Genomic DNA, 26,262 nt, shown 5'->3' with positions numbered 1-26,262 from the left:
AAGGCAAAGGCCCAGGCAGACTAGAGTAAAAAAGAAGTTTATATATTTATAAATGCCAAATAAATACCAGAGGCCACCCAATGCCCCCTCCCAGATAGGGCTGTCTCCCCCAACCCTAGGCTTCTAGGGTCTGAGACATCTTGGCCCCAAGCTACAGCCCAAGAGCAGCTGCCAGTCTGGGCTACCAGAGAACTGAGTGGGGATGATCTGTCCAGCCAAGATTCACTCCCTCTGTGTGAGGGGCCCCCATAGCCACAGGCCTGTGTCCCTGTATAGGACCCTAGAGGGGCCAGATTCATGGGGAGAAGGTGGTCATCTCGAGTGAGACCCGCTGCCACAGCTCCTTGGTCTGTTTGCTGCGCTTGAGGTTCTGCAGGATGTCGTTGAACTGCATCATGCCCATGGGTGTCAGGCAGAAGGCGCTGCGGGCACTGCGGATCGCATTCACAAAGTCGTCGTAGTCGGCAGGGGTCAGGTGAATCAAGCGATGGTGAATGTACTGGAAGAAGATGAGCCACTAAGCACAGAACCAGGCCCGTCCTCCCTAGCATGCAGGGTAATCGGTTCCATGCCTGCCCAGGAGGTGCTCCACCCTACTGTTTACTTCCAGGGTTGTTACCTGCATGTATGCCTGCTGACAGCGCTGCACCAGTTGGTGGAAGGCCGGGGCACGCAGGTGGTTGTGGGCATGAGCAGGGCTCAGCCGCTGCAGCGTCTCCATGACGATCTCCTGCAGCACAAACGGGCTCAGCACCCCCTTGGCTGCCCCCACACAGAACTGGTGCACGTAGTTCACTCCTGGGGGGCAGGGGGAGGGGCATGAGACGGGGGTGGCCACCTCTGCCCTAGGGACCCAACTTTTATCTCTCAGCTCTGGCCTGGCAGAGAGCCTCCCTCCACCCCAGGAGCTGAGGTAACCCCCCAACCCCGCGCACGCACACATACCCGACCAAGGCCTCAACTCTGAGCAAGAGCTAGGAAGGAGGTCTGGGATAGGAAGGTGGGGTAAGCGGGTGGGGGCGGACAATGGTCCTGGGGAGGGGAGGTGTTACCCAGCTTTGCTGCCAGCCCCAGCAACCATTTGACATCATCAGTGTAGGGGGGGGAGCGGGAGAAGTTGTTGGGGTGATCGTTGTGTGCCCGGCGACCCAGCATCTCCAGCGCCAGCATTCCTGGGAGAAAAGGGTAGACACATGGTGAGGCTACATCCTTTCCACCCTCTACCCCAGTCCAGTATATGGGACTCCACAACAAACAAGAGCTATGGGGACAGAGGCGTCACTAAAGAGCCTGTGGCACAACTGCAGGTGGGGGCACAAAAAGGGACATCCTCTCACCAACACGGTAGGCAGCATGCAGGTGGTGTAGGCTGTGTGGGTTGACAGGCTGACTGTGGGTCTCCTCCTCGGGTGGTGGAAACCCCCCGCTCACCAGAGGGCTGGGCTGTGTAGTCAGGGCAGGCAACGAGGCACCCTGGATGGCTGGAAACGTGGATGCTGGATGGACACTGCTCACTGAGGGTGTGATGAAAGCCGTTTGAGGAATTCACAGCCCAAAGAGGGATGAAGAGGGTTCCTCCCCCCATCTCCCCTGCCCAGTGTACCTCCCCTCCATTCACCTGTTCCCTGTCCCCACAACTCACAGGCCACACTGGTGGGCAGTGGGAGCCCTGGCTCTGTGTGGTAGGGATGTACTGTGATGGGTGCCATGGAAGGGACGGGGAAAGACACAGCAGTGGCAGCAAGTGAGGGGGGAGTCACTGAGTAAGGGTACTGAGCCCCCAAGAAGGCAGGATGCACACCCTAGAGACAGGGAGAAGTGTAGGAAATTATATTAAGATGTGGCTCTCCCCCTTTATCCCACAACTGGGTATCCCTACATTTCTTATCTTCGTTGGCCTGAATCCCCCCCAGACCTCCACCACCTCACCAGGACAGTACTATTAGTCTCCCAGAGTACCCCACACTCCAACCCCACAGGAACTCCCACACGCCCAATCCCCCAGCAGAACACTGGTCTCACCTGTGGGTATGCAGAGCTGGGCACAGGGAAGACAGCAGGCCGGGGCATATGAGGCATTGGGTGGGCAGGGTGAGCTGGGTGGGTGAGGTACTGAGGGCTGCAGGGCAGGTGGGGCTGTAGAGCAGTGTAGGGGTGCAGGCCAGGGGAATGACCATGCCCCAGTCCTGGACCTGGATATAAACTGGACCCCACTGAGATGACTGGCACTACTGTGGCTGCTGCTGTCACTGCTGCCGCTGCCACTGTAACCGGCTCAGTCCCTGGGCCCCCTCTGCCCTCAGGCAGCCCCCGCCCAGCCTCCCCAGCTGCCCTGATCCCACTGGCACTACAGCTTGTAGCCCCTTCACGGGCTGTGGATGAGCCACCTGCTGTCTGCTCATATAGCCAGAACCACTGGTGAGCAACCTCAAACAATACTTCAGGGTATACACCCCCACCCTTAGCCGCTTCTTCCACTGCCATGCAGGCCTTCTCCAACATCAGGTTGTCCTGGAAGGAAGGGGCACAGAGGTTAAGGGGGAGGAGCTTTACTCAGGCATGGTTGTCCATGACATTCCAACATCTCCCTCTAAGTTGGCTGGTATCCAGGGAGGCATCAGAGGTCAGGGCCAATGCTCAGAGTCTGTGCCAGAGCAATGAATGCCTCACAGAGACACTGAACAAACACTTGGTGACCAGAAGACCCAGGTTATAGTCCCAGTTCCAAACTAACTTAAACACTCCCTCCCATCCAATTCCCATTATCTCCCCAAGGTCTTCCCCAAGTATTCCAGCCTGGTGATCACCTTGGTCTCTAACATAGAAGTCTCCATTTCCTAATCAATATAATAGGAATAATCCGAACCTCAGAGTCATAAGGCAAAACAAGTAATGGATGTGAAAGTGCATTAATCTGTCAAGCATCACCATAGCAACACAAACTAGAAAGTCTGTTAACTTCAAGATTTAGAAATCAAGAGCTGGGCTGTTAGTTTTCCCCATGTCCCTTCCTAGATACCTGAAAGCAAGTCCCCAGATCGCCTGTAGAAATACCTGCTCCTTGCACTGCACCAGGGCCCGCTGGATCTCATTGGGGTTCAATGCATGGGCATGAGGCAGGCAGCTTAGGGCTAACTCCGCTGCTGCCCTCACCATATTGGAGTCTCGTGCTCGTGATGCCCTGTCAGCCAGGGATGCAACCTCAGGGGGCGTCAGGTGTCCATCCCAGCATTCTACCAGTATAGTCAGGGCTGCACTGCCAATCTCCATTGCCTGACCTTCAAGGAAAGGAGCAAAAGAAATCAGAGTGGGGTTAGTATGATGTCTTCTATCAGATCAGTAACTCTACAAGGGTAAGACTCTCATTTCCACCAATTAATTCCCATCCCATTCCCAAATCAAGATACTGGGTTTACCTGTAATCCAGGAAACGTGGGAAGAGTAAGTACGTGAGAGCCAGTTGGGAGAAACAAAGTTGTGCAGGCCAAGGGCATAAAGCCCAATCTCGAAGGCGCAAAGGTGCAGGTTTCGGTGAGGACCCTGATGGCCCCCTGAGGAAGATGGATGTGTGAAAATGGAAGTGCTGCTGTTGCCCCCTGCCTTGATCAGCACCGTCTTCGCCAGTTCGAAGTAGAAGTGTGCAGCTGCCTCTGATGGCTGATTGGGTACATGGGGGGCATGACTCTCGGGACGGCGGCCCTTGTACCTGAGGGGGCAACGGGGTAGGGACGGGGGTTGGGGTTTCTATGAAATGGGTGTCCAGGTGGGTTAGGAAAGAGCAGGTAAGTGGTGTCGCTGGGAGAACAATAGTTGGATTACACTAGGGCTATGGCTCTGAGGGTGGGCCAGATGAGAGGAGAGGAGTTATTTCTTCCACTGACCTGCCAACTTCAACGGTCTTTGCCCGGGCCCCTCCACTGGCACTTGCCCGGCGACTTCCACTGGAGGACGAGGAGCCCAGAGAGTCCGAGGAAGAGCTGCTAATGCTGTCACTGTCCTGTCCTCGACCCCAGGAGGTGGGGGCCCAGCCCCCTCGAAGTGGCCTCCGACTTAAGGTCGGGGAGCTATCTGATGTTGTTTCAGGGGCACTGCTGTCAATGCTGGCCATGCCTAACCCCCCAAAACAAATCAGTCTCAGAAGCTAGAAGTTACAGAATTCATACTTGAAGAAATCTCTCCCTCCATGTCATCCCACAGGCTGTCATACCTGTGTGTTTCTTCTTAGGCCGCCCTGGGGAGCCCCAGCCCCGTCCATTGTAGCCTCCACGACTGCCAAGTGCCAGGCGGCTAGGAACCTTCCCTTCCGCCCTTGGGGTCAAAGCTGCCTCAGATGGGAGGCCCTCGCAGGGAGAATGTGGGGAACTTTCTAGGTGGGGAAAATAGGACATTGGGATGAGCCAAGGAAAGGGGACCTCAACATGAATCCATACCATTCATGCCCCCCTGCCCAGTGCCCCCACCTCACCAGGCACATTCTTCTCTGTGAAGCCCTCAGTGGGGCCTGGCCCAGCCCCTGCCACACTCCCTGGCTGAGGAGGCCCCGCAGAGCCTGAGGTCAGTGGTTGGAGGGCCCCTGGGGCAGATGGACCCCCATGCTTTGAAGGAGACCTCTGGCTGGCTGTGGCTGGGCGGCTGGATGAGTAGAATGAACTCAGTGTCTGGGGCTTATGTGTCTGGCTCTCTCGGTCCAAGAGTTTGTCTAAGATCTGGAGAACAGAGAAGCGGTAATAGGATGCCCTTTATTTCCTGACTTCCATTTTCTATTACCTTACTTTCTCTTTGAAACAGCTTAATATTACCTCTTCAGTAAGCCTTCCCCAGTTCCAACCAGAGGAGAACCTCCTGGATGACAGGGAATTGGCCTACATCTTAAAATCCTCTCTAACACTTACAAAGAACTGACTATATTGATATTCAATAAATATGGAAATACATGAATAACTGCTTTTCTTTCATCCCCTGCCTAAGCACTCCTATAAGCACCATTGGTCTTATTCTTTATGAAGTGTCCCCAAGATTCTCCACTTATCCCCTATGGGCAGTAGAGTCCTTTCCTCATTGTATCACAATCCCCTGAGAAAGGGTAAAATTTGCTCTCTGCCTGTCAAAATCCTAGTACCTAGTCCCTACCTTTTTGAGCTTGGCTTGATCATCCTTGTAAGTGATCATTAGTGCCAGTGCCAGGTCACCTTTCTCCCGACGTGTGCCTTCACACAGGAGGGGATGCTCTGCCTCGCTTACTGTTGTCTTCATACCTGTGAGAAGAGGGTCTCATAGGGACTGAGAATGGCCATAACTCCCAAGACAGCAAAAATGAACAAGCCAGGGCTGCCCAGCTACCAGCATATATGAGATGAGGAGTTCTCCTGGCCCAACCCACATCATGGGAAGTCCCCACTGCCTATTACATCTAGCCTTAGCTCTGATATGCTTAAGACCTTCATAACCCAGCCCATTCTACTTTCATGGCATACCCATCACTTTAAGGAAATTTGGTTCCTCACTCTCATCAAGACTTGATTGCCCCTGTGTCTTCATTCATGCTGTTTTGTCCCCTTAACAAAAACAACTGATTTTTTAACCTACATTCCATATTCTACACCCTGCCTGAATCCTTTTCTTAAATTTTTGTTTTGCTGCCCTTATAACACCCAACAGCCATAGTACACCTTTTGTCCCTTAATTCTTGACTGTACTAGTTGGTTCATATGTGTCACTCTGGCTGTTCCACTACCATACCACTCGTTCAAAACCGGGGCCATGTCTCATGCCCTTCAAGGCCTGGACCAGGTAGCTCACAAATATACTCAAGATACTCCAGACTCACCTAAGGCAGCAACTGCTGCTTCAAATCCCAGCTCCTCATCCCCAGGCATTTCGTTGTTCCAGTTGCGACTTGGAGGCCGGGAACCCGTGGGAGAAACCACTGGATGAAAGGCAGAGTAAGTCAGGCAGAAAGAAGTGTCACAGGAAAGAATGAAATGTAGGGAACCCAAGACCCTCATCATTCCAGACCACTCATGAAGTCGCATGATGGGTTCTAAAGGCAATTCAGAGCCACGGGCCTCTTGGTTTCTCCTTAGAGTAAACTACTCCTACCCAAGATCCCCACTCACTGCAGAGTCATGCACCATACCTGGAGCACAGAGAACATCAAAGATGAAACTGGCCAACATGAGAGGCAAAACAGGCCGATAGTCACAGAGTGTCCCTTCCCGAAGCTCCTCTGCCCGGCACCGCATGGTACTCATCTCACTGGGACCCAGAGGAATCTTCTTGAGCAGGGCAGCCACCTCAGACTCCTGGTACGCCAGCTTCACCTAAGGGCACAGGAAGAAGCTCAGAACTCTAATACTTCAGTGGAGATCAAGCTGCAAGTCTCTGAGAAGACTGCAGTACAAGGCTGATGGAACCTCCGACCTCCAAGGCCTTGGTAGAAGCTGGGGGCCGCTGTAGCTCCAAGGCAAACATGCCCACTCGGAAGGCCAGGTTGTGGTGCTCTGGGCGTTCACTTAGCACTGTCAACAGGAAGGCTGCCTTGGTCAGGGTGTTGGTAGCCACCCAGGTCTGACGGCTCGTAGATACCTTGTTCTTCTTGCCCTAAAGAGGGAAGTACAAGGAAGCCGGCATATGAGTCTGACTCATCTTGGTGGAGTGAGAAGAAGGCTCTCACTTGGGGTGGGGCATAGAAGAAGATTAGAGATAAGTGGGGAGGGAGGAGTGTGGGGGTCTCTCACCTTGGCAGGGGGCGGTTCTACCTTGAGGTCAGGTGGGTTGGCTAGAAGGTCCTGGGCAAGCTCCACAGTGAGGCGGGAAGCCTCACTGCTGTAGCCGTGCGCATGCAGGGCCTCAGCACAGGCAAACAATACCTGGAGAGGACATGGGCATCGCACAGGTTGAAGCCCCAACTTATTCACACCATATTCACTCATGTAGCAAAAATCCCATGAGTACCTGCTACATGCTAGGCCCTATACTGGTCCTGGGTATACCACAGGAACTCACAGTCTGATTAGATAAACATACACATGAACACACAAACCAATGTGAAGCCAGCTACCACTGGGAAAGGCCAAGAGGGGAATAGGCACGTAAGATACTTCACTGAGACCTGAGGCTGAGGGGCTATCTCAGGAAGATTTCCTAGAGGAAGTGATCTCTAAGATCTCTGAGACCGGAAGAAGGAACAGGAGCTAACCAAGTAAAGTGAGGGAAGAAGATTCTAGGCAGACAGGCCAATCTGTGCAAATGTAAGGATGCAAGAGAGAGCACTGCAAGCTAGAGGAATGGTTCAACTGACTGTAGTACAAAGGGCAGAATACCTAAATGAGGCTAGAAAAGCATACGAAGGTCAGACCAAGTGAGGCCTCGAAGGTCATGCCAAGGGCAGTAGGAAACCACTAAAGACTTTTAAGCAGCAGAGGGACATAACCAGACATTTCAGGAATATCAATATGGAAGCAGTGAAGAGAATGGACTGCAGGCAGAGGTCAGACAGGAGGCCACTAAAGGCTTCTAACAGCCACACTATAGTCCTGACTTTCCCAACTAGAGCCAGATGGCCCCTCTCCCAGGTAAGGCTAAAGAGCACCCACAGTGTCCCCTCAGAGTCCCCTCACCTCCATGCGGCTCTCCTGTTCCAGTGGCTTCAGCCCGGCAAACAGGTCGTGCTCCTCCCCAGCCCCGCCCTCGGCCTTCTCTTCCTCGCCCCCAGCCCCATCCTGGGCGTTCAGATAATATGCCTGGTAGTCATCATCCTCCTCTCCGACTGCAGTGGCTGCCTCTTTGGTTTTGGGGAGCCCATTGCCACTCTCATCTGTGGAAGGGAGGTCATCCCGCTCCCGCGTACAGACCTCCCCAGGCAGTAGCCCACGGGGGCCAGCAGAGGCTGTGGGAGGCTCAGGCCCTTCTGAGAAGTACACACCACCATCTTCTTCATAAGCATCCGGGGGTTCAGGAAGGAAGGTGGAAGGACCACGGGAGCCACCAGGAGGAGGACAGGGTGGCGGACTCTCAGGGAATCCACCAAAGGTGCTGGCCTCTGCACCCAGGGCCAGGCTGCTGTCATCCAGGCTCATCTCAGCCAGATCCGGCTCCAGGGAGCTGTCTTCGCTGCTCAGCCGTCGCTTGCTTCCACCGCCTGCTGAACCCTTGCCCCCACTGCCAGCCCCACCCAGTGCCTTGGCTTTGCCCCCACCTGGACCCATCTTATGCAGAGACTTATCTCCCCCCTCAGCAGAGAGGCGGCGGGGACCCCGCTGTGATGAGACCCCCTCACCCAATCCCTTGCGCTTGGCCCCAGGCTCCTTGGGCCGCACAGCTGGTTCAGAAGGAAGAGATCGGGGCCGCTCCCGGGATTCCTCCAGGCCCCCAGATCGGGAGGCACCTGGCCGAGGGGGCAGGGCTCGGGCCCAGCACAGTGCCAACTTCCGGTCAGTGCCACTGTAGGTGACACCAGGGAGTGGGTAGGCCTCTTCCCAGTTGAAGTAGCAGGCCTCCACCGCTGGTCGGAAGCCAGGGAAGAGCCGCTCCAGGGTCTTTTTGTGCTGCCCCCGCTTCACATTCTCAATCACCTTCAGTTGCCACTGGCGTAGCTGTGCACACAATTCCCGGCGGCTGTGGGAATGAAGTTGGGGAGGTTGCTGGAGGGCTACATTCTGCCCTGAGAAGGGATGGAAGGAGATAGAGCAGGCATAAACCCCAGGAGGAGAGTACAGGGAGGGACCTAGGGAAAAACTTCTTGAGCCAGCCCATACACATCACTCTAATACTCAGATATTTGGGAAAGTAGGAACTATTTAGGGGAGGGAAGAGAGCTTCCTGGAAAAAGGACCCCTACATCACTGGTAATCCTAATGCTCAGCACCTCCCATTTCCCCAGGACTAGAAGAGTACATTTCCATGTGCACATAACATGAGGGCTTGGACTGTCCTGGGCTGGCCCAGTATCCATGCTGTGGTGAGCCTAGGGGGAGACTCACCGCTGGGGGCTAAGTGCAGGGTCCAAAACAGCTAGCCTCCACAGTGTGACCATCTCATCACACATGCTGGCACATGCATGAGCCGCCACCTCTGACTGACCATTGCTACGGCCCGTGTGCCCACTGGCGCTGCTGTGTGAGGCTGAGGTGCGCACACTGTACCACCAACCTGTTATCTGGAAATAAAGAGGGCTCTGAGATGCACCTAATAGCTTGGAGAAATGAAGAGCAGCCCTCCCCAGTATCCTTGTCAGCAAGAGGCAAATAAGGTTAAGGGAAGGAGAAAATGAACCACAGTGGGGCTACCCAGCTCTGTAGGCTCACCTGTTCATAGGTGAGGCACTGGTCAGTGAGGATTTCCAACAAAGGGGCAGCATTGCTGTCCCTCCGTTTGAACATCTCCCGCACGATGCTAAGTAGATTCCAGACACCCTCTGGCTCGCGGCCCCTCAGAGGGCGCAGCAGGCATGCCCATTCAGCAGCAGCTGGAGGCTCCGTGGAAGACAGATACATGGAGTTCACATCACTGTGAAGGTAATGGAGTGAAAATGATGACCCTCAGACAGGGCTGCATAAAACAGGTGAAAATGCACCAGGGCGTTGACACAAAAGAGTCCCTGACCCAAAATACAGAGTACAGGAGACAAAAGACAAAGATTCTTGAGGGACAGGTATTAACAGAACAAAGGATCTATCGACAGCCTAAGGGATTTCCCTTCTACCACAGACACAAGCATAAAGAGATCCAATTTACCTGAAGACCACAGGTGAAGGTCCACAGAACTTGTGTAGAGTCTTCTTGATGTTGTCAGTGAGTGTTGACTCATCCAAATACCATGTACTCTGGTCAGAGGCGGAGGGCCCTGCTGTGGGGTCTGGGAGTGATAGGCAGTCAGTTACCTAGAGATACGGGCCTGGATTCACCTGACAACAGCAAGCTTTTAGTAAGTGGTGCTCTGCAACACCAGCTTCCTTCCTTCTGACTGCCCTTCCTCTCTCCACACTCACCCGGGGCTCCACACACTGTATTGATGGCCGTTGACTGGGAAGAGAGGAGTTCATCCAGAAGACGCTGGGCTGTGGGGAGGATCTGAGGGAGGAAGGGACAAAGGCATAGGTGACCCAAGGAGGCCTTGGCCTAACATGAAGACTAAAATGCAGTCCTGAAGCTTAGAGTTGGAGGAGGATGTCCCAACCTCACTCACCTGCTGAGGAAGCTCACTGATGAGGTACTGAGCAAACTTCTGCAGCTGGTCCCTCTGCAGTCGAGACAGGGACTCTGAGACTGGGGCACGCAGGCAGACTGCAGAAGCCTGAAGGAGACCCAGAGAGAAACAGAACAAGCTGAGAAAAAGTTTGCCGACACTGGAGCTGGGGAAAGACAGGCAGATTAAGGGAGGCCAGGAGGCTCACATTGTGACCAGGCATGCAGCAGAGAAGGGGGGGATGGAGCGTAGGATAGGGTCAGGATAAATTGGGAGGGCCTCACGTTGTGGATGCGGAAGAGACAGAGTGCCACGACGTGAGTGCACCATTTGGCCCCAGCCCCACAGGTGCAGCTGCAGGAAGTGACCCGGCAGCGGTCAAACATCACAGCCACGTTGTAGGCCCCTTTGGGGGGGACCATCTGAGGTGGCACCACTGTAGCACTCAGGTGGAACCCTGGGGAGAAACATGGGTATGGTCACGGAGAGCCATCAGGACATAATTCTCTGCCCTCAACCCTGGCCCTGCAGTTATTCCGACAACCTGCTCTAGCTTCTTGCAGTTAATCCTTAATTCATAACTGAGGGGATGGGCAGGGCTGGGGGTGCCCTAAGGCATGATGGGACCCTTACCTATCTGCAGTGGATCTTTCACAGCCCTCATGCGGAACAGCTGGTCCCCTCGCTGGAACTCATCCGCACTGCCATTGGCCAGGCACGAATACAGCCTGAGAGCAAAGAAGAGGACACAGCCACAACTCAACAAATAACCTGTCAGAGACCACAATGCCCTGGACATGCTCTCCCCAGTGTCACTCCTTCTTGGGGAAAATCCGAGACACTCCTCCCCTTGTCGTCTTCTTACCATACCCCACACACAGTATCTCCTTTGTTCTGTAGGAAACCCAGCACACAGTGTGGAGTATCAATCAGGACCCACTCCCCACCATCAGTCTTTTAGCCTCACCGGATATCCTCTTCATTCTCAGGGAAGCTCCAAAAAGCAATTCGGAGCTGTAGCTGCTCAGGCACTGGGGGATAAACTTTCTCCACCACTTCAAATGGAATATGAAATGCCACCTGCTTTGCTGATAGCTCCACCAATGGGATCACAAGTCCATCTTTGGAAACAAAGGTTTGGGTGAGGGTAAAGAGAAGGGGAAATGAAAAGGGTCATGATTACCTGGAACTAACGCCAGTACCTAACATCTTGGGCCCCACCTTCACTATGAAAGAAAAGGGAGATCTGGATGAAAAACCAAGGGACCCTCCTCTTAGGATATATTAACCTTAAGGCTCCATCTGGAGGAAGGGAGCTAACGAACTGCAGCCCACAGCCTGCTACCTAAGGTCTAGAAGAGAAGATACCAGGGATACCCCAGAAACTCCTGGCCAAACAGGTGTGTTCCAGTATCCTAGCAAGTAACTCCTCACACCTGGCTTGGCATCTAACTTCCCTTAAACCTAGCACTTTAGATTCATATTACATTGTTAATGTCTCTCTTCTGACATTATCTTCTCCAACTGCTTTTTTATTACCCCTTTTTCTCTAAATGATTCGAGGCCTCTAAGGAGGGAGAACAGGGGCGCCTGGGTGGCTCAGTCGGTTGAGCGTCTGGCTTCGGCTCAGGTCATGATCTCACGATTTGTGGGTTCGAGCCCCGCGTCGGGCTCTGTGTGGACAGCTAGCCCAGAGCCTGGAGCCTGCTTCGGATTCTGTGTCTCCCTCTCTCTCTGACCCTCCCCTGCTCGCACTGTCTCTCTCTGTCTCTCAAAAAAAAAAAAAAAAAAATCATTAAAAAAAAAAAAAATAAGGAGGGAGGACAGCCAGAGCCCAAATGAGTTAAGAGTGGGACCTCCAGTACAAGAGAGGCAGCAGGTCCCTTGGTACACCTGAACCTTGGCTTCCTACAATGGAAGCCTGGGAAGGGGGATGTGGAGGAAGATGGGCTATCCCAAGGGAACCTAACTGCTGCTCCTGAAACCACCTGGAATAGAATGCAGTTACCACTTAAGGCTTCCCACATTGTTTTAATCAACAAATGGTGAGGGGAGCCCAAGTGGCTCAGTCGGTTAAATGTTCAACTCTTGGTTTCAGCTCAGGTCAAGATTTTTCACAGCTCATGAGTTCCAGCCCCGCAAAGAACTCTGCACTGACAGTGTGGAGCCTGCTTGGGATTCTCTGTCTCTGTCCCTCCCTGCTTGCTCGCTCTCTCTCCCTCTCTCTCAAAAATAAATAAATGAAAAATTTTTAAAAAGGTGAAACACAACAGGCTGCATACATATCTCACCAAATTGCTACTCAAATTAGAAGACATCAGAAAATCATGGAGCTTAAAAAACCTCTTAAACAAACCTCTTTAAAAAAAAAAAAGTTGATCTCCTTATTTTTTAAGTGAGAGACAGGGTAGCCCGGGATGGCAGCAGGTTTGGGGAATGACATGCTTTTCTAGATTTTAGCCTATTGAGGAAGATATCAGCATATTGAAAATTTTCACCGACATGACTTGTTACTTCCCTCAAAGTGAAGGAGCTCTAAAGCCCAAGGCTACCCACACATGCAAATGTGAAAAAGCGAAGAGACCACAGAAGACCCACAGTGAAACTGCCTATGATCTTTGTGCATGTGTGGGTGTGTGTGCACAGAACATATGCTACCTCTCCAACTGAAGCTGAACACTACGTCTCCGAACAAGTGACATATGTACACTTCTCTTTGTCCCAAAGTGGTGCTAGAAATCTCTGCAGGAAAGTTTGGAAAACAGGACTCTTGGAATGGCCACAGTACAATTACAATCCCAACTGCTGAAATGTCAGCTTGCATTGAGGCCCAGAACAAAAACTGTGCCATGAGGAAGGCAGGGAAAGGATGTGGTAAGTCTTGAGCCTGGGGAGCTTCACTTATCATCACTCTCCCCTCAATCCCCTTTAATAAAAACAAAATTCTTCACAGCACTAATCAGTTAATTCACTGAAAGAAAGAAACTCACAGCACAAAGCAGGACAAGCATTTCATAAGGAGACTCTAGAGAAAATTATCTACACTCTTCCCTAGGCCCCAGATGATAGAAATCTTAAGGCTCTAATCCAGTGGTTCCAGCTTCTGAGAGATGTTTAATATGGCCAAGAAACAAGCCTCTGATTTGAACCTATGTGACTATGGGATCTCCAGTTCACCTCCGCTTTCCTCTGAGTGTAACCCCTTCTTGGTGTAGCCAGAATCAGAGATCATCACCACCCCTAACAAGAAGCTCCCAATGCACTTTGCAATGACATGCCTCAAGTGGTCCCATCGTCACAATCCATTCCCTACCTACCTTCTATTTTCCGGCTTGCCGCGGGCTGAACTCAGTAAGTATTCCCAAGTCAGCGGAGTTTTTTTCTCCTATCCCATCACTAAGGCAAATGAATCACAAAAAATCTACTTTCTGTCGCTAATTGTATCCAACCCAGAATTTCCCAGCCATCACTCCAAAACACACACACACACACTCACGCTGGTGTGGAGAAGCCAACCCCAGGAAGACTGGAAAAGCGAGTCCAGAAGTCCGTTCCAAGCAGCTTGGGACAGCTCGTGGTCCGGGACAGCTCCCGAGCAGGGACAGCTCCCCAGCAAGGCCTGAGCAGAGCCAGCCCGCTCCCTTCCCCCCAGCTCACCCTTACCTCGCATTCTGGTACTGCCACTGCCACCTCCGCCACCGCCGCCAGTGGGGGAATTGGGCCCCGCTGACTGTTTGCGCCATCCCCGCCAGTTCTGGCAGAGACTCTCGGCCTCGGAGATGAAGGAACAGAGCGAATCCTCCTCAAAGCGGTCCGAATCTTCGAATGAAAAGCGCTCTCCGTCCTCCCACTCCGCGAACATCAGCTCCATGGGGCCTGCACCCCCCGGGGCCGGGTCCCCCCCCGCCGATCCGGGGCCTGGGCCGCCGGCCGGGGGCTGAGGGGAGGCCCGGGGCCTGAGGGGCGAGCCGGGGCTGGGGATGGCCGGGGCGCTCAGGGCGGCCGTGCCGGACGAGGATCTCAAGCCTGGGAGGGATATGCGACCGGGCCTTGCCCAAGTGCGAGGTGCGAACGGGGATCGTGGCCAGTATCCGAGACTCCGGGCCCAGACGAAGCGCTCGGCAGCCGGGGCCTCCCCGAGGCTGCGGCACCGCCTCCCCCATCAGCTGATCTGAACTTCCGGCCGCGCCGGCCACCACCACTTCCGCCCTCACGTGCTTGGGAACCAGTCCCTGCATGGGCAAATGTGGAGGATCCGTTTGTTTAATTACTACATTTCCTGCCTTTTTTTCTCGAAGCCACCCTCAGATACTCTAAGAGAGAACCAACTACCAGCGATATATGAAATGACTACAAATCCCAGCAATAACTCGGCGTCCATAACGTCTCCAAGGAATAAACAGCCGCCATGAATGCCGGGAATAGTAGGCTGTCAAGGGATAACACAGAACAACTGGGTGGAGTTATTAACTCCGGATAGGCCCTGGGGCCGCATCACCTTCTGGGAGTTGTAGTCCAGAAGCCTGCATACCGTTAGACTCTTTCTAGGGTCTCATCAGAAAAGCGCCCTGAAAATAATGCATTTGATTTCCAAAATGGTTGTACTGTTTTGTCAGTGGGTCTTTTGAATTCAGGAGTTTTTAGCTTTTTTTCGTGCTACGGACACTTTGGTAGCCTGGCGAAGTCCCTGGACCTCATTCTCAGATTGTTTATTAATGCACAAAATATAAAACTTACAAAGGAAACATTGTTGCAATACAATTATCAAAATATTAACAAATTTGTAACATAGTAATACTTTATTTACACATTAAGTAAAATCCAGCAGGAAGTGTAACAACTACCATAATTTTGAAGCTAGTGATGGGTATAAATGATATGGAAGTATCTGCAACCTACTATATGAAAATATTATAATCTCATATAGGTATTGCTAACTGATACTTCGGTTTGTTTCCCATGGCCCTCACTGAAATGCTAAATTTCAGTGGTGGTTAAAGATAAAAAAAAAATTGGGGCGCCTGGGTGGCTCAGTCGGTTAAGTTTCCGGCTTCGGCTCAGGTCATGAACTCCCGGTTCGTCATTTCGAGCCCCAGGTAGAGCTCTGTGTTGACAACTAGCTCAGAGCCTGGAGCCTGCTTCAGATTCTGTAAATCCCTCTCTGACTCTCCCCTGCTCATACTGTCTCTCTCTCTCTCTCTCTCTCTCTCTCAAAAATAAATTTAAAAACATTTAAAAAAATTTTTAAAAAGCTAAAAAATTTTTCCCATCCATATCCACAGACCTCCTACTGGGAATCTATTGACCTTAGGTTAAGAACTCCCAAGTCCAATTCAAAGTACCTAGATATTGAGCTTCTTCCTATAGCTAAAAGCCTCAGCTTTCAGAACCAGGCAACTGCCCAGTGCTCCACCCACGAGGTCTGAGGGCTATTGGAAGAGGAAGCTGTGTGGATCAAGGAGGCAAGACCACTTCTTTATCTTAATAATTATCCCTCTGGAGCTTTAGAAACCCCACTGATCTTTGTTTATCTAATGCTGCAAGGTATATAGAAGAGGTTAAGTCAAGCCTGAAAGGGCAGAGTATACAGTAAATGCCATAGAACTGTTTCTATTGTCAAGGGTCATAAAAGTTAGTGCCTTCAGCAACTAGGTGGATAATTTTATGAGAGAAGTGAACAGGTGATACACAAAGAAGGTAACTGCCAAATAAGTTTCAGTTTCACCATTTAGAAGAAGCCAGTGGCCAGGTCCCTAGAGAATAGAGACAAAAGATAATCAGCTCTACTTGATTATTGCCATGTAGGAATAAGAAACTGGTGTTTACAGATCCTTTTATTTCCTCTTATTGGAAAGCTAAAAAGTGGGTTTTTTAAGTGACATTTTTCCTATTTTTGAAGGTGGTCATCTAATTTAAAAACTAATTTCTAATTGCATTGGTTAAATACTTCTGCAGTAACTCTGATCATCAGTTTGTGAACTGATTATTCTGGCAGCATTTTGCAGGGACTATGCACAAAATAGGTAGTGACTAAAGACAGATTATGCCAAAAAAAAAATCTGCATATAGGCAGACTTGAACATCCCTATTGCATCCAAAGACAAGGGCACTAAATGGTGTAAGGAATTCAAATGCAGAACAATATGAAGGTTTTTATCCTGCTCCTGGGGCAAATCAAGGAGCAAAGAACTTGCAGAGTCTAAGGAAGAATACAGGGTTCAAGAATGGAGGGAGAACCTACAACAAAGGCCAAGTTATCTTCAGAGGATTTTATTTCAAAATAAAGTGTAACTTCCACCATGACAATGACTCCAAAGGGTGAAAAAGATGTCCTGCCTCCTTTCACCCTCCAAATAGAGCATGGCGGTGCAAACGTATCCAAAACACCTCTGCATAGTTCTCAGTACCTAACACTCTACTCATAGAAAATGCTTCTCCATTTTCAACTGACATGAGATTTGTTAGGAAACCTCTGTAACAATTTATTCAGTTTTTTAGGGGGTAAAACCCCAGATTCTCCCAACGTGTCCTGGATTGATCTCATCTTTCGCGCTGCCTGAAAAGACAGAACAAAAACAAAAATGACAGCTCTAAAGTTTGTCCTGACCTAGGCCAACAGTTCTCACAATACCACAAAGCACACGAATGCATTAACCAGCCTGGAACTATCTGTGTCATCTTCCCACTCCCCTTTCAACAAAAGGGACTTGAGACCTACAGATGACTGTATGACCTGAAGCTACCATGCCAGCTAGCAATTAATTCTAGGCTAAAATCCAAACAACCTGCCTTTCACTATTTATCTTTAGTTGTATTTCAGACAATAACGTCTATTTGAGCAGGACGTTAAATTTTACAAAGTGATTTTTCCCATGTAATTTCCCTTTACGTAATACAAAATTCTGTAAGGTGGGTATTAATATTAACCTTGTTTACATCTGGTATAGCTAAAGCTTAGAGCCGCGAAACAAATCGCTTAAGATCACAATGCCTTCAAAACCATAGCCTTTTCCACTCTGGCGTTAGTGAAATCGCTCCCACAGCTTTCCTCGCCTTGTATAATTGCTTGTATCCTCCCGACCCCCATTCTCCTCCCAAGATGACACCCTAAGAGCCTTCTGTCACCTCAGCCCTCGAAGCACAATCGAAGAATTCCTGGATCTCTTTTCTGCACGCTTCGTCGCGGAATTCATTCTGCTTCCAACATGCCATCATCACCGACATTTCTGTGATACAAGTCGCCTCTGGAGGAGCAGAACGGGAAGACCCTCAGTCATCCTTACCTTCCTATCTTCTAGCCCTTCCACCCAGCCGCCCCGTACATCCCTCGGACTTCTGTTCTGGGAGCCTCCTTGGCTCCGACTGCTCACCGCCCTTCTCCCGGCGACGTTCCCCGACACGATTAGCTAGGATGAGCGGCTTGTTGGGCTTCAATATAGGCTTCCGCGGGTTTCCCAGCCGCGCGAGTCGACCCCGCAGGCTCGGCGTCGCCATTACGCACCGAGCTCCCGGCAGGCTCGGCGTCGCCGTGCGTGACCCTGCGTGACCCCTACGAGCTCGACGAGGCTCGGCGCGCAGCCTGCGGAAAGCTCGGTGGCTTATCTGCTTGCGTTTCTTCGCCTGATAACCTTGTTGCTGGGTTAGGACACCGGTCGGTCAAGACCTGTGTGCAGGTTAGGAGGAGAATCTTTGGGGTTTGTGCGCTGACCTAGGCCGCTCTTTTGTGGGCTCCGGGCCCTGAAGTTTCGGGGCTGTCGTAGGCCGGGAACATCCAAGAAATGGCCCGATAAATGGACACTCATCGTGGTAGCTTGCCGAACTCTAGGGTCATTTGACATAAGCAAGGGCAGAGGATGGGATCGAATCAAAATAGGAGACCTTAAGATGTTAGGTTGGGGTAGATTTTTAGTTAAGTCTTCAAGAACTGTTGGATTTTACTACCTGTAAAACCACTCCGAAGCCATAAAAAAATTATGCCCATTTAGCAGTAGCTACTACTTATATATAGTTTCTTCTCCTTTGTAATGCTCTCACTGGATAGGGATAAGTTTAAGCACTTTGGCATTCATCGTCTAATTTAAGACTCTCCAATCCTGTGAATATACTTGGTGGTATCATTCCTATTATTAGATTTGGTCCTTCAGTTGTGATACCTAGGTTCACCATATTTGGCTCTCAGTGACTTTTAGGTGTTTGCAAAAGCCATTTCAGGGGCTCAGTTGGTTAACCGTCAGAGTTCATGATCTCACAGCAGGTGGGTTTCAGCCCGATGTTGGGCTGGAGCCTGCTTCAGATTTTGTCTCCCTTTCGCTCTCAAAAATAAATAAAACATTCAAAAACAAAAACAGAAAACAATTCAAAGATGTGCCAAGGATTCTCAAAGCATTTAGAATTGAACTGCAAAAAATGTTTCTGGTAATGGAAGCATAATTTAAGGAAGTTTTTAATTCATAAGATGACTACTTTGGAGGAGCAATATGTATTTGGTTGTGTAAAATTTAGTGTGCTAAAATCATTTATCACAGATGTCTAATCTTCCCATTGATCTCTGCATGACTGGTTTTTTTCTTCTGTTCTCAGTTCCTATCAGTGAGGCTTTCCCTAACTTCCTGTATCTCTCCACTATCAAGCTGTTTTATTTTCTTTATAGCACATATCATAGTCTGAATTATCTTGTTCATTTATTGTGTGTTTATGGCCTTACTTAACACCTACACCCACTTAAAATGTAAGCACCACAAGAGACAAGACCTTGTCTTACTGACCCAGTACTTAGAATAGTGATAATAAATACTTGGGAACAAGTGTTTCACATATTTTTCCAAGTCTCTGAGTGTATCATATTCAGACCAGAAATATAATCAAGCAGCAGACACTGTTTAAAAAGAAGCCATTTATTATACAAAATGAAACCTGAGATTATAGGATATTGCATCACATGGAGTAATAAAGGCATCAGCCCCATGCTCCACTCCTAGTCCAGTAAAACTGATTTTTTTAAAACATTTATTTACTTTTGAGAGACAGTGTGATCACATGAGGGTCAGAGAGAGAGAGGGAGACACAGAATCTAAAGCTAGCTCCAGGCTCTGAGCGGTCAGCACAGAATCCAACGCGGGGCTTGAAGCCACAAATTGTGAGATCATGACCTGAGCCGAGATTGGATGCTCAACCAACTGAGCCACCCAGGTGCCCCTAGTAAAACTGATTCCTAATCAGGCACTTCTACCACCAGTAACCCTAAACCTACTGCTGTTTACAGAACTGAACCCCAAACAAGAGAAAATTCACATTGTTTGCTCTCTCTTGTGGAAATGTAGCACCTGGCTTACTTGCTCTTTTATGAATACTTTTATGGTAATAGTATTAAAGGAGAAAGTCGGGGCACCTGGATGGTTCAGTTGGTTAAGCATCCAACTTTGGCTCAGGTCATGAACCCACCCCACGTCGGGCTCTGTGCTAACATCTAGCTCAGAGCCTGGAGCCTGTCTTCAGATCCTGTGACTCCTTCTCTCTCTCTGACTCTCCCCTGCTTGCACTGTCTCTCTCTCTCAAAAATAAATAAAAACATTAACAAAAATAGTAATAAAGGAGAAAGTCTAGGAAGCCCTGTCCACAACGCAGGCCTGAGTCTCCAGCCACAACCATTCATAAGCAACTGGCCCACTTTGTACATAAAAGTGCTAAAGGAATGCCAGTCTGAAATGGTGTAATTAGGAGAGGTAAGGAGGATTCTACTCTTTGCATAACCATCACTTACCCTTTTTATTGCACATAATTAAACTTGAGTCCTAACCTTAGATTGCATTTGAGTAATGTGTATTTTGCACTATAAATCAGCACCTGCATTTCAATAGATTGCAAGTTTATGGGCGCTTGGGTGGCTCAGTCAGTTGAGCATCTGACTTCAGCTCAGGTCATGATCTCATGGCTCATGAGTTCGAGCCCCAGTTGTCTGTGCAGACAACTCAGACTGGAGCCTGCTTTGAATTCTAGGTCTCCCTCCCTTTCTCTGCCCCTCCCCCACTCATGTTCGCCCAAGCTCGCGCTTGCTCGCTCGCTCTCTCTGAAAAATGAATAAAAGCTACACCAAAAAAGAAATTATTTTTAAAAATAGATTGCAAGTTTAGAAATCAGAGTCCTGGGGCGCCTGGGTGGCTCAGTCGGTTGGGCCTCCGGCTTCGGCTCAGGTCGGATCTCACGTTCGTGGGTTCGAGCCCCGCGTCGGGCTCTGTGCTGACCGCTAGCTCAGAGCCTGGAGCCTGCTTCCAGTTCTGTGTCTCCTTCTCTCTCTGACCCTCCCCCTCTCATGCTTTGTCTCTCTCTGTATCAAAAATAAAAATAAAAACATTAAAAAAAAAAAAAAGAAATCAGTCCTGAATTTGACTTCTTTTTGTGGGTCTACACTGTACCCAATTTTAATAGTATGTTTGAAGGTCTATCTTCCCCTCTTGTGCTTTTCTGCAAAAGCCCAAACAGGTTAAGCAAACTTCCCATGCTTTTGTGAAGGGTATATTTTGCTAAAAAATAAAGTGAAAAAAGAACCACTCTGACAGTGAAATCCAGCCTAAATTAGAGCTCTCCTTAGCCACATCCTTAGATGTCACAATATTAAATGTGGAACCCTAGTTGTTGAAGCACCTAACATACATACATACACACACACACACACATCTGGTTTTAAATTAGTGTATGTATGTGTATATGTAAGTACATATACACATTAACTTACAGATACACTGATAAGCTATAGAAATTCTTTAGTGATAGTTCGTTAATACTACATTACAACCAGAGTAGCTCTAAGGTCCAAGGTATTCTTTCTTGTTCCACTGGTCCTGGAAAAGCTAATGGTCTCCCTGCCCATTAAGCTTTATTTTCAAACCACAGCAATAAAAGGGTGTGGCTATATCCCCAAATCTGCCTAATAGCTTTTCATTTACCCAGCCACTTTTGGTGGCTATCTCTTGCCTCACCTCTCAGCCCCTTGAGCTGGTGTGCTCCATCAAAGCGGAGTCTCAGTAAGTATATAAAGTTGAACAGAAGGATTATCAGTAATAGAATGCGAGAAGTTGGAATATTCATCCCACATCAAGTGAAAAATGCTACATAATATGAATTACTACAATTATATTGCTGGGATGTCTTTCCAATGTAATTTTCATGACTCTTTGAAGGAAATGGGACTTTTGTAGCACTTGAAAATGATAAAATATAGGGAAGAGTTCATTAGGCAGACAGAAAAGACCAAAGGCCTATAAAAATCTGCAATTTGATACCCCCTGGTCTATTTTAACATTTCAAAATCATTTAAATATTATATATATTTTTTCTGCCATCATTTCCAGCCTTAGCCTCTATCTGTAACCTAAAATAGAGAAGGACAAAGTCAGTAAAGTGACATGACATATATTAGCCATCGGATCTTTCTGTTCATGATGAGAAAGAATTCCAGCTATTCCCTAAAAAGGAAGCAAACTAGCAGTAAAAAAAAAAAAAAAAAAAAAAAGCTGTCAGAAATCTATAGCCAGTTTAATGCAGAGGAGAATGAATGTGGGGATGGTCACATCTTCATCAGATATTTTGGAAAACCAGGAAAGAAAAAAACCATTAATTTTTTTTTAATGTTTACTTTTGAGAGAGAGAAAGAGCACGAAGCAGCAAGGCGCAGAGAGAGAGGGAGACACTGAGTCTGAAGCAGGCTCCAGACTCCAAGCTGTCAGCACAAATCCCGACACAGAACTCGAACTCACGAACCATGAGATCATGACCTGAGCCAAAGTCAGAGGCTCAACCAACTGAGCCACCCAGGTGCCCCAAGAAAAAAACATTTAAAATAAGAAGTTTGACATCAAGGGCAAGCAAATGATATAAAAACTACAATTCCAAAGAACCATAATATAACCAACCCACCAGGAGTTTTGCTTCACCACCAACATAACAATTTATAAAGCAGGAGATGAAGAAAAGGGATTAGGAAAGGTACTGAATAGGGCACCTGGGTGGTTCAGTCAGTTGAGTGTCTGACTTCGGCTCTGGTTATGGTCTTGCAGTTCGCGGCTTTGAGCCCTGTATCAGGCTCCGCACTGGTGATGCAGAGCCTGCTTAGGATTCTCTTTCTCCTCTCTCTCTGCCCCTTCCTGACTTGCACTTTCTCTCTCAAAACAAAATTTTTTAAAAAATTAAAAAAAAAAAACGGAAAGGTACTGAATAATGAAGAATTTAAGGAACAGCACAGAAGTTTTAAGACCCCACTAAACCTGGCCCATCTTACCCCTATTCTTAGCCAAGTCCCAAGGTGGTGTTCCAACATAATTAAGAGGATGAAATGGCTAGAGAACGATGCAAGTCCTTAAAAACTCTGTTGGATCCGCACTCTGAAACAAGTGGGTGTCTAAGGCTTCTGTTTTCCATTAAGCCAAGTACTAAGGGCCTCCATCTCTCCTTGAGAAGAGGCCCTATTACCACAAAATGAGACACTGGATACACATCATTAGGATAAAATATGAGTGGATATAACTGGAATTTCTTGAACTCATAATAAGACAATGTTCGTTAAGGGTTGTGCAACAGATGCCCCTCATGTCCCATGGTAGAATAAGAACTTCCATCTCCTTAACTCTACCAATTTAAAGGTTGTTGTAAGGGTAATTAGAGATTTTGGCTCCTTTTCATGAAGATCTCATGTAGGTAATCCCAAAATTTCCTCTGCTTTGTCTCATTGTTGTGGATCATGGCAGTGAGAGCTTCCCCCTGGTCCAGACCTTGCCAATAATCTTGCAGCCACATCTCCTTCCAGCTGAAACATCAAAATGGGAGTTGGATTATGGAACCTCTGCACAGCTATGAATCCTGCCTTCTCTGAATGGGGCCAAAGAAATCGTAAACAGATAGAGCAGTCTCTGGCTAAAACAGGTTTCTGCTTAAAGGGAAGGGAATGTGAAGTAAGTCTAGTAGTAAGTAGTACAGGTGACAGTAAGCTGCAAACACAAATCTATCACACAGCCCACCCCCAATGAATTAAACTTCCTGACTTGCCCGCTCCTGGTTCCCAAATGTGGAGGGAGTTTAGAGGAAGGCAGGGCAGGGAGGCACACTATGGAACCAGTAGTCTCTTTAGATGGTTGCCTTATAGGTTGCAACTTTATTTGAATAATCAAAATGAAGGTGCAGTGCTGCCCAAAGTCTAGATAAAACACATTTTTTAAACATTTTACACTTTTTTCTAGTAAATCATAATATGTTCAACATAAACTAGATACAAATTACTTGATGGAGGCCTCCATTCCCAGAACCAAACTGTGCCAGCAGTATATATAAACAGCCCTCTGCTGCCATCCACTGTGCAAGTCAGTCTCTGCAGGCCATTCTAGCAGTCTCACTTTCTTAAGCCTAATAATCTTTTATCACCTCTCTCAGAACAGCTGTGGCTTCCTGCAAGTGGCTTCAGCATTTTCCCACCCCACCTCCCCACTTCCCATGCTGACCTTGTTTCCCAGTGCACCACCTTCTGCCACCTACTCCAGCAGCTTCCTCACTTCTCTTCCAATCCACACTGCCCACCGGTGTTCATTACTGTCTATTGAAAACATTCTATTCTGTTTAGGGTGAACATATAACTTATCACCCAAATCAGGGTATTTTAAAAGTGAAAGGAGGTACGATATGGGGTGCCTGGGTGACTCAGTCAATTAAGCATTTGACTTCGGCTCAGGTCATGCCTTATGGCTTGTGAGTTTGAGCCCCGCATCGGGCTCTGTGCTGACAGCTCAGAGCCTAGATAGAGCCTGGAGCCTGCTTTGGATTCTGTATCTCCCTCTTTCTCTGGCTCTCCCTCCCTCACACTCTGTCTCTCTCTCTCAAGAATAAATAAAAATTTTTTAAGAAGTGAAAGGAGGTACTACTAATAATTGTGCCAGGTTAACAGATATAAACCCTACTGCAGACAAGCCTCTTTCAAAATACTCATCTTTGTACTGCTCATCTTCAACCCCACCATTTCAAAGGTGCTAAAAATAAACAGCTGAGTTGATTTTCCGGATAGTCCAACTCCTTAGTCTGGTATTCAGGCTATGTATAGCCTGGCCCCAGTTTAATCTGCCCAACTTTGTCTCTCCCTCATCACTTCCCTAAACAGGCCCCCATTGCTCTGGTCAAAAGCCTTTTTTGCATCACTATTTGCAAACATTGCTCACATAAGCTGATTTTCATAGGTTGTTGCCTTGAATTCCACTTTGCATCTTTCCCTGAGCTTTTTCAGTTTGTCTTATCTCAGACTCTTGAGACCTTAAAGGCAGTAAGCCCATGTCATAATTTCCTTATACAAAGATCCCCTCTGCACCTACTGCTAGTTCACTGCCCACAGTAAGCAAGCAAGTAAATCACTTGATTTGATGGCCACAGGGACCCCAGCTATCCTTACCTGTCATTCTCAGGTATCTCTTCCACACTGCCAAAGCCAGGTGTGGGCACTGGGCAGTCCATGTGTGAGGGCTGGGCAATGTGAGGCTCAGGTACAGGGGTGTCCCCAGGAGAGGCTGCGTGGGCTTTCTCGGCCTCCAGCCGAGCCAGTTCATGGTCACAGACGAAACACTCAAAGCCATTGAGGTAGTTAGGCAGCAAAGGATCATTCACTCCCCACTCCCGATGCTTCAGACTATCCAGAAGGAACTGGTTGGTGATGCCCCCAGGTTGTTTGTATGCCAGGTATTTCATATATTCCTCATCATTCTTGTCCAGAAAGTCAATAAATTCTGCCAGCTTCTGAGGTGATTCAAAGTCATCAATGAGGATAATGGAGTGATTGTTTGGCATCCAGTCCCTCACAGAGGGAGAGCCGCGATACACAGGCACAGCACCGAGATGCATGGGGCGCCACAGTTTCTCTGTCATGTAGTCGTCACAGATGGCATTTTCAAGGGCCAAGTGGAACTTATAGCGAGACAAGAAGGCCAAGAGCTCTGGATCCTCGGTGGTAGCTGTGGCTGTGTCCTGTAAACGCGGAGTGGGTAGCTCCCGATTTTGCAGGCATTTCCCGTAGGAGTCCACCTGTTCGGGGTAGAGTACCGCCGTCAAGTGGGTGCTCAAGTGGGTCCCGTGAGCCGGCCTGGGTACTAGGGGTCCTGGCCTCCGCCCCGCGCTCCCCCGTCAACCCCCAGCCCCGCCCCGGCCCCACCCACCGGGATGTAACGCATCAGCTCGCGCACGTAGCGGTCCCGATCCGCAGGCACGTCGCAGTGGGACTGCAGATACAGCAGCGGCGCGTAGCCACGTTGGCGCCACTCTGCGCGCTCCTGTAGCGGAGGCGCCGCGTGGCGCAAATAAGCGGTCCCGGGCAGCCACTGAAGCGGCAACGGGTAATCCGAATGGCGGCTGAAGGTGGCAGTAAGATTGAAGAGGCGGATGCCCGGCCCGTGGCTCAGCAGGAAGTTATTGAGGGGCGACTCCTCGTGCAGGAGCGCCCAGTTCTGATGCGCAAGGCGCGGCAGTGGCGCCTCGGAGGCACGAAAGTCAGTGCCATAGAAGAGCAGCGCGCGCGTCCGCGAGTGCCCCCGGACCCGTCGGTCCCGAGACGCCACGCACGCGCCACGCGCGCACTCGATGCGCTCCGCGTTGCCGGGGAAGTGGGGAAATAGCCCCGGGCTCCACCACAGCAGCACCGGCAAGTCCACGGCCTCCTCCCTCCCTGGCCGCGAGGCCCCCGGATTGCGCGCCACCCTCACCGCACCCAACGCCGAGGGCGGCCGGAAAACTGCACCATCCCACGGCTCCGCCCAGCCCGTTTCCCCGCTGGTCTCCCCCTCAGCCATGGGCCCTGCGCTGCCGACCGCACAAACACTAAGCACTCCCAGGGCGGCGAGCACAGCCCCGCTGCTGCGCGCCGCCATGTCCACTGGCAGCTACGCCCCTTCCCTCCCGGCAGCATCAGGCCTCCGCCCTACAGGGAGTAGCGACCGGACAGTCCTACGCTCACGGTGCGTGTGGCGCATGCGTAGTTCCGCTCAGCCGACCACTTCCTGGGACGTGCTAAGCCTAGCAGCAACGAATGGGACAGAAAATGTAAGTCGCAAGTAAAA

General features: G+C 49.7%; 3 protein-coding genes across 8 annotated transcripts; all 3 read right to left on the bottom strand.

The window, feature by feature from the left end:
• Positions 1-21: 21 nt before the first annotated feature.
• On the bottom strand, positions 22-14,344 carry ZSWIM8 (zinc finger SWIM-type containing 8). 5 transcript variants are annotated; one of them, XM_029931954.1, is made up of 27 exons: positions 13,850-13,913; positions 13,504-13,582; positions 11,154-11,307; positions 10,820-10,914; positions 10,471-10,643; positions 10,187-10,294; positions 9,990-10,071; positions 9,736-9,856; positions 9,306-9,507; positions 8,982-9,157; positions 7,620-8,616; positions 6,738-6,869; positions 6,421-6,600; positions 6,137-6,320; positions 5,828-5,926; positions 5,131-5,255; positions 4,466-4,706; positions 4,208-4,366; positions 3,882-4,110; positions 3,417-3,706; positions 3,055-3,278; positions 2,023-2,511; positions 1,619-1,802; positions 1,338-1,514; positions 1,053-1,172; positions 620-730; positions 22-499 (listed from the first exon to the last, which is right to left on the bottom strand). In XM_029931954.1, exons 4-27 carry the CDS (start codon positions 10,848-10,850, stop codon positions 39-41), a joined length of 5,295 nt encoding a protein of 1,764 aa, XP_029787814.1. In that variant the 5' UTR covers positions 10,851-10,914; positions 11,154-11,307; positions 13,504-13,582; positions 13,850-13,913; the 3' UTR covers positions 22-38. The 5 variants fall into 5 exon arrangements, with proteins under 5 accessions (XP_029787814.1, XP_029787810.1, XP_029787811.1 ...); XM_029931950.1 differs by lacking the exon at positions 13,504-13,582 and having other exon boundaries at positions 13,850-14,343; XM_029931951.1 differs by lacking the exon at positions 13,504-13,582 and having other exon boundaries at positions 1,643-1,802; positions 13,850-14,343.
• A 2,092-nt stretch (positions 14,345-16,436) lies between these two features.
• CHCHD1 (coiled-coil-helix-coiled-coil-helix domain containing 1) lies at positions 16,437-17,706 on the bottom strand. The gene is made up of 3 exons (XM_029931955.1): positions 17,557-17,706; positions 17,312-17,430; positions 16,437-16,742 (listed from the first exon to the last, which is right to left on the bottom strand). Exons 1-3 carry the CDS (start codon positions 17,678-17,680, stop codon positions 16,629-16,631), a joined length of 357 nt encoding a protein of 118 aa, XP_029787815.1. The 5' UTR covers positions 17,681-17,706; the 3' UTR covers positions 16,437-16,628.
• A 4,973-nt stretch (positions 17,707-22,679) lies between these two features.
• Positions 22,680-26,158, bottom strand: FUT11 (fucosyltransferase 11). 2 transcript variants are annotated; one of them, XR_003905577.1, is made up of 4 exons: positions 25,366-26,158; positions 24,609-25,234; positions 23,674-23,765; positions 22,902-22,985 (listed from the first exon to the last, which is right to left on the bottom strand). XR_003905577.1 is itself a non-coding variant. In XM_029931949.1 (3 exons), exons 1-3 carry the CDS (start codon positions 26,071-26,073, stop codon positions 22,838-22,840), a joined length of 1,482 nt encoding a protein of 493 aa, XP_029787809.1. In that variant the 5' UTR covers positions 26,074-26,158; the 3' UTR covers positions 22,680-22,837. The 2 variants fall into 2 exon arrangements, 1 of the variants encoding a protein (XP_029787809.1); XM_029931949.1 differs by lacking the exon at positions 23,674-23,765 and having other exon boundaries at positions 22,680-22,985.
• Positions 26,159-26,262: the final 104 nt, after the last annotated feature.

The sequence above is a fragment of the Suricata suricatta genome, chromosome 2 (genome assembly GCF_006229205.1).
Source record: "Suricata suricatta isolate VVHF042 chromosome 2, meerkat_22Aug2017_6uvM2_HiC, whole genome shotgun sequence".
Lineage (NCBI taxonomy): Eukaryota > Metazoa > Chordata > Mammalia > Carnivora > Herpestidae > Suricata > Suricata suricatta.
The sequence above is the reverse complement of the archived record's forward strand: the minus strand, read 5'-3'. Positions and strand labels throughout refer to the sequence as shown.